The sequence below is a fragment of the Microtus ochrogaster genome, chromosome 8 (genome assembly GCF_000317375.1).
Source record: "Microtus ochrogaster isolate Prairie Vole_2 chromosome 8, MicOch1.0, whole genome shotgun sequence".
Lineage (NCBI taxonomy): Eukaryota > Metazoa > Chordata > Mammalia > Rodentia > Cricetidae > Microtus > Microtus ochrogaster.
The window spans coordinates 48,858,115-48,865,869 of NC_022015.1; the positions used below are offsets into that span (position 1 = coordinate 48,858,115).

A 7,755-nucleotide genomic window follows, 5' to 3' on the forward strand; every position below is an offset into this window, starting at 1 on the left:
GGAAGTGTGTGTGTGTGTGTGTGTGTGTGTGTGTGTGTGTGTGTGTGTGTGTGGTGGGGGATGGTCATGAGTTCAAGGTCAACCTGGGGGACATAGCCAGGCCCTGCCTAGCAACCAACCAACCAAAACCCAAAACAACTCCTCAAGCAAATAAACTCTTTTCTCAGTGTCTCCGAATTGACTCATCTCCCTTTGGAAAAGTATATGTTTGTACTCATGCCGCCCTACACTGGTGAGGAATTCTCCTTGCTCATGTAGGGCTCCTTTGGGGATAGCAGGCCTGTAACCTGCGGACTTACCTTTGCCAGGGTCTCGTCATCCAGGTGATTCTTCTGAATCACATGTTGAAGTGCAAAATAGATTTTTTCCTGAAGCTTCTGGACCTTTCTTGGTTCTATCAGCCAGGCTCGGTCTGACAAGGAGAAAAGCCAAAGAATAAAAAGAGGGAACACACGCTTTGCTTCATTTCCCTTACATGTATGAACACTGAAATTTGGACCCATCTTAACTTAGCCATAAGTTGCTTTTGAAGATACGTAATTATTTATATAAAACATAAATATCTTATAAACACTGCCAGGAAGCCAGCTACACAGGGAAGCCATTGGGTTCAAAGAAAGGCCCTCTTTGCCTAGTGTTGGTGACTGTTTCAACATTTTGTCCTTTCCAGGCAGGTGCTTAGATTTTCTTTCAAAGCAGAAATAGCTGATTTGAAATCATATAGAAACACTGTTAGTAATCACAGTCCTCTTCCTTAGCTTGAGTTATTCCTTCATCGGGTATAAAGCTGATACCATGCTATAATTTATAGAGCACATTCATCAATTTCAAAAGCTAACTTCTGAGTCTGATTTTCCTGTCCCGAATTAGGTGATAGGTAGGTTAATCCCACCTTTCTCCTTTGCTTGCTCCCGTACACTTTCATTTTCCTAGCTTTCTCTCTTCTCATCTCCTTCCTTCCTTCCTTTCGGCTTAGAAGCTTTATGCACCATGGTGACAAAGTGTAGCTAGTCTAGTATCATTGCCTCGGTTTGCTCAAGAGACTCTGGGAGTCACCAAACGATGAACAAATGCTCATGGAAAAGCACTTGGCCGTGATCCTTCTGAACGTAGTTCAGGGCAGGTGAGAAACCTGATTCTGTAATCCTAGCCAGGCCAAGGACAAGTCAAGCCAAGAGTTAAGCAAATCCTTACATAAGTGAGCACAAAGGACTTCAGTGACAATTGTCAATCAGAATCAATGAAGTTCCCCTTTCCCTTCCTTAAGCTATTTGGGAATAAATAGACAGGAGCTAGTAAGTCAAAAGGCCGGGGAAGAGTGGGGTCTGACCCGAGAGGACATGACCCTCTCTTCCGTCTCCTCTAAGCCTGGCACTATGCCAGGATAACAAGCAGTGTATTTGATATTGCAAAGCCTTAGAGTGTGGGTCTGCTACCAAGGCTGGAAGACTCTCCATTGTCAGAGAGAGTAAGACAAACAGAATGCTTCCAAACTCTTCAGTGCGCAAGGACAGCATCTGTAGTTTGCAAAAAGGCTAAACCGTTCAATTGGTTTCTAACTCATGGAGATCAACCTAGCCTTCTGGGAGGGTCCTTTCTACTGCTCAATCAAGCTGGAGCTGGCATGTCTTCAGCCTCTGCTGCTAGGAGTTTGCTGAGTTCCACAAACATGCCCAAAGAGAAGGGGACTTTTGAAAGGCTCTTCTTTTGAGTGAGCAGGAGACACAGAGGGGCTGTCTTCTGCATCCTTAGAAGGCATCTTCTATGGAGCAGAGCTCAGGGCAGACAACCGTATGCAGCGAGAATACAAGGACACTATCTGGCATGCAGTTGCTACTAAAAAGGGGCTTCTGTCACTTTCCAGATCTGTGTTTGTGTTCCTGGGCCTTTAGGTTTTTGATGAAAAGGGTCAAATTAAAACCAGAAGCAATTTTTTAAAGACATGATTGGACGGACTATCAGTGATCATGTTGTGAGCAAGACAGTCTCTGGACAGGAAAGGGCAGAGGTGCCTATTTGTGACTACGGCTAGGATGATTATGTCAAAGACATGATAGAATCATAACCATGTTAAAACTGTTTCTTCCAGTCTTACTGCAAGACGTGAGAATGTAAGTAAAGAGGTTGATCTCGGAGAGAAATGGATTGCAGAAATAATTAGTCTTAAAAATGAGGAGGGGTGCATGGTTCATTCAGTAACAAGCCAACAAGAAGCTGTTATGCCACATATCTAACAGACAGTTGTTTGAGTGACTCTGGTCAACAAGGGAGCATGTATTTATTGTCATATTATTTTTATTTTATGATTATACATTATTGAGCTATTTATTGTCACACTTTAAGCAGGTCATATACTTTAAAGTACATCCGTTGCTACAGTTTTAGCTGATCCATAAACGCCACAGCTTTGGAAAAAACTTTCTAAAAAGTTATTTTATTTTAGATTTAGAGAAGGTGTGCTGTGCCTCCCCCACCCCTCATTGTAGAGTCTAAGAGTCTATTGTCTTATTTTATCAATGAGGTGACCACAGCTTTGGTGTCACACAGATAAATGATGGCATGCAGCCATGTCTGAGATTCCTCCTCTTCCACCAGGCAAGACTCACTCCACAACTATCCTTCCCCTCAGAAATGCTTAATATTCCTAAGGATATTTATCTTGAAAGATGATTGCAATGCATTGTGGGTAGAAAAGTCTAAAAATAGTAATTAGGGTCCCTATACTTGGTCTTCCATTTAGACATTTTTCTGTTTCAGTCTATTGGACTCTACATTTAAAAAAATATTTCCTTTATTCTTAAACTCGAAATAGAACCCGGCCACTCAGTCAGGTCACTGTTCATTTTTTATTATTTGTTGGGAAACAATTTTGCTTACCTGGATCTGGGGTGATCCCTGCCACATGTGACACTCTCGTTTTAGGGGAAAATTGGCCATTTTAATGATGTGAGACTACTTGCCTTTGCATTGTTCAAAAATATCAAACAATTGCTAGAGAAAATATGGTCCCTTTAAAGTTATTTCTTTAACGCTTTGGCTTGGGAAGGTGTAATTGATGTTAAAGATAGTGAAGCAGGTTTGAAAAGAAGGCAAGGGACCCGTGCCTTCCTACCTGGGGATATCAGAACCGCGGAAGAGAACAAAGCGATCTCCTCCTCAGTCAGCTGCAAGGAACACAGATTCTTCGCAAAGTCAAACGCTTCGTTCACCAGGTCATCAGAACCTAAAAGGAAGGAGACATTTTGAGGGGAAACACTGAACTTGTGAGATGGGGCCCTGGAAGGAGCCCCTCATTATCAAGTAGGCAATCAAAGGCTTGCATATTAGACACTCAGACAGGACACTTTAAGTCCCCAGTCATAAGAAGTGAACGAGGAAAGTGGACAACAGCTTTGCCAGGTAACGGAAGACAGCCTTAGTGGTGAGGGGGTGAAATACTGACTAGTGAGCACTCTGTGTCACGTCAGCTGGGCACACAACCTCAACTCGACAAGCCTGAAAATATTCCTAGCTAAAAAGTTGCAAGTAAGCTGGATTTGATGGCGCATGCGTAGGACGTCTGCACTTAGGAGGATGAGGCAGGAGGATTGCAAGTTTGAGGTCAGTCTGGGAGCATGGTGAGACTCTCACATCCATAAAATTTTACCAACATGACTGCCTAGACATGAGCTGACCAAGGACCACAAAAGGTATGCCAGAGTGGATGAGAGGAAGACCCTGAGTCCTCAGCCCTCCACAAAGGATGAGCTACAGACACCTATGGAAGGCCGAGAGCGGGAGGAACAGTTTTCCTCAGCAATTAGTCAAACACCAAATGGTCAGACATACAAGTAGCATTACACAGATGGAGCAGGTTATATTTAGCAATTTATATGTATGCACCTATACATATATGTTTGTAATAACAATTAATAAAAAAGGGCACGAATTTGAAAGAGAACGAGGAGGGCTCTATGGAAGGGTTGGGATAGAGGAAAAGGAAGAGAAAAATGGCATCATTATACTATAAGATCAAATATAAAAGAAAAAAATGAAAAGATTTTTTTAAATGTGGGATTTGAGAATCCTTTAGCTTAATCCACAGTTTTCAGAGAAAACCTAGAAAATTCTATGCTGGGGTTTAGGTAGTGTCATTTGAACCTGGCAACATGAGATGTCCAGGGGCTTCAAACAGAGACTTCTTACACAATGATAGTGAGCTTCTTTCATTTTGTGCACCCCCACCTCCAAAATCAGATTGATTTTCATTGTCTAATTAAATGTCTCATAGGTCAGTTTCTTAGTCATTGTGAATTTTGACAAGATAGCATTGTATCTCTGCACTGATCTCTGTAAATGTTTATTTGATGAAGCTGGAAATATCCCGAAGCTGCCTGCCAAGTCTTTTCCTCCTTTCTTGAAAATCTAGCCTTGAGAAGGACGTGGAGGCATATCAACTGTAGAAGGGGAAAGGCGCCAGCCCATTGGACTTGCTGGTGCTGCCATATCAGCTAACAGCACAAGAGGTGAAAGGCCAGTGGCTTCTTTGGTGTCCATGGATGGATATGGAACAAGCGGCCCTATCACTTGTCCAGACCTTTCCTGGCCTCGGCCCATCTTTGCTAATATTCTCATGTGTGCCTCTTCCTGGCGATTGGATAGGAGGCAACTCAGCACCTCCAAAGACTGATCCTGCTGGTGTGGTCCACAGAGTGATCTAGGGGTCACTCTGATCAGGACAGGGTCAACTGTCTGTGCTCCCAGAAACTCGGAGTCCACAGGCAGATGCACACTCTTCTGGATGGAAAACAAATACAGCAACAGGCTGTTGTGGATATTAAATATGGTTATTTCTCTTGATTATCTTCACCAATGATTATGAATTAACTTAAGAAACTCGAAGGTCACCCCTATAGACTCCCAGTGGTCTGTATACTATGCTCTGTAGAGCAGTAAACCAGAAGTTAAGAAAAAAATGGGGGCTGTAAAAGAGTGATCTAGAGTGGACTCAACTCATTTAGCATCAGACTTTGTTTATTTCCACAAGGCCTCAATTGTGCCAGTTTTAATAGAGCTCAGTGTTCTCTCCTTCCCTTCCTGAGTAGGGACTGAAATTATAGGAACTGGAGAGTTAGATGAAATGCTGAACACTCACCTGGTCCAATACCAATCAAATAATGAGATACTAGGCATATCATTAGCTATTTAAGTATAAGTGGGGAAGCTGTGTTGTCATCCAAGAGGAACTTACCTAAGGCTTTGAACATTTGCATTCCTCCATATTTTCCTTCAAACAGAACAGTGTTGTTTAATGGATTGAAGGCACGGCACATTCTCACTAAAACCACTTCCAAGCAACCTATAAGATAAAAAAAAAATCAAGATTCATATGTGTTTATCATATATCCAACAATAAAATGGTCCTAGTACATAAGAGATGGGAAACTTTTCAGGACTTTACTTTTTTGATACATTATCTCCCTATGTAGGCTTTAAACTCATGGTCCTCCTGCCTCAGCCCCCAAGGTCTGGGCTATTCTACCAAATCTAGGAATGTTCTTTTTTTTTTTTTTTTTTTTTTTTTTAAAAGTAGTAATCTTAGGGGCTAACAAGATGGCTTAGCTGTTAAGAGAACTCGCTGCAATTGTAGAGAACCAAAGTAGGTAGTAGCATTCATGTTAGAAAGGTCACAACCACATGTAACTCCAGCTACAGGGGATTCTATATTCTCTTTTGGTCTCTGTAGGTACCTCTACACATGCGGTGCGTGCGCGCACACACACACAGAATAATAATTTTAGGAAGACCTTTTGATACTTAGTGTAATGTTTTTCCTAACACTTAGATGAAGAGTTAAAGAGAAAATATATGATAAGGTAGCTAATATGGAAGGAAGCAACAACATTTTGTGGGGAGTGGAGCATTTCTTTGGAGTTTTTGACTAATAATAAATTTCACTCCAGCTTTTGAATTTGTAATTGACAAATGGTTCAGGAAAGGCTTGTGTCAGCCTCACATCTAATCTGTGAGCTTTGGGAAAAGGGCTACTACTGGGAAAATTCACCTTTGGGTTTCTCTGCCACATGAAATAGCAATCGGCTATGGGGGGATTTCATTCAGTCTTGCTTCATGTAGGACCAAGGAAAGTTCCCAGCACACAGTAGGTGCTTAATAAATTCATCTACTGCCTTTTTTGTCATCTAAACATCCATTTCTATCCAGAAGCACTACTGTTGCACAGTTTCTCCATATTTTGGAGATGTGAACTTTGCCCCATTTGAAGGTTAGCGACTCCAAAGTCCCAAATTCTCTGTGAAGATTGTCCAGTTGGTTGTTGCGCTATGGTCCCTTTCTTACGTTCTCACTCTATTCTGATGTTTGGGTTTATTTCTTTGCTTTGCTCAATTTCTTGACTGTTAGCCTCTGGGTTTAAAGACAGGAGAAGATGCACAAATATTAACTCAACATGGTCATCTTGACACCAGTGGGAATAGATATTATTTATTGCTTATCTGCAGTATGGAAGATAGTTTCCTGGGCCCCTTACAGTCATGATCATGGCTGCAGCTTGCACTGACCATTTCAAGCAAATTTTAGTAGCCCCATTGCAGGATTACGGGAGGTTTTAAGGTGGTAAATTCCTTTTATACTGGAGACAACATTTATTCAGGAGGCAGAGATGTTAATGACCATATAATTCAGTGACAACAGTCGTGAATGGGTGATCTCTGAATCTCAGAAATAAGCTGAACTGGGTTCCCCTCTAACAGGTTAGAATTCCATGGGCTGTGATGGTGGCTGCCTCTCTGTACTGTTGGAAAGCTTCTTTGCTGCATGGGATACAATTCTTAGTTCGGAGTTCTGTGTTTCGAGTTCCATCCTTTATTTTAAACATCAGGACACTGCTGTCTTAAGGTGTCAGTCCAAGTTTATACATCAAATGGATCAGATTTTATTTGTTATTTTTATTCCACACTTCCTAAACTCATCAAGAGGTAGAAGTCATAAGGTAGCTTTGACCCTGGGTGGTCTTTCATGGTGGCGTTAACTGATAGAGGATGGTATTCACAACCCATTGTGGCTTCTTAAGTTAAGTTAGAAGACTCTAAATGCCTGGTGTGTAGTTTTGGAATTTTAGATCCCAGAGCCCTGTGCCTATACGCCTGGAAGTCCAGGCCTTCTGTGGAGATGACATTCTTACAGAACCAGCAACCGAAGCCCAACATCAGAGCCTTTGTCGATGCCAGTCTGTCATCCACCATGGACAGTCCTCCATGTGAGGGAGAAAGTGGATTCTCCTGTCCGGACGGGAATTGCCTCAGTGTGCAAGAAAATAAACATAGTAGGGACAAGCCATTCGCTATAAACTATAGCTTTGAGAGCAAGATAAAGAAGTAATTCTTTAGCTAAATTTTAGGACGGGCTAGGTAACTGATAACGCTAGAATTAGTGCCTGAGTCAACATTCTTGCCGGTTTATATTATTGGTTAAGGAATCAACATTATGTCACCATAACAACTATGTGTGGCCTATATTCCAACACCAGCTTTATCATGATTTGTGATATTGAACGCAACCTTTGACCCTTCTTTATCTTTACAATCTTTGCTTCAAGTATGAAATGATGCCGATGTCATAAGAATAAATGAGACATGCAAATGTGAAGAAGACATGTTCATGGGGAAGGGATGTTATTTCCATTGTGGAAAAGTCCAGGAAGATGAACCCAAATGCTACTGTGTTCTAATTTTCTTTTCAAAGGGTTCCAAGAAAGAC

At 41.7% G+C, this 7,755-nt stretch overlaps 1 protein-coding gene across 2 annotated transcripts in view; it reads right to left on the reverse strand.

Annotated features, from left to right (window-relative positions):
- Rorb (RAR related orphan receptor B) overlaps positions 1-7,755 on the reverse strand; it is a 178,426-nt gene that overhangs the window by 15,287 nt on the left and 155,384 nt on the right. For both annotated transcript variants that reach the window (XM_026781283.1, XM_013348079.2), the window contains exons 7-9: positions 5,231-5,338; positions 3,113-3,223; positions 300-412 (exon numbers count right to left, since the gene is read on the reverse strand). In XM_026781283.1, coding sequence (XP_026637084.1) covers positions 300-412; positions 3,113-3,223; positions 5,231-5,338 — 332 coding nt within the window. The remainder of the gene's footprint in view (positions 1-299; positions 413-3,112; positions 3,224-5,230; positions 5,339-7,755) is intronic.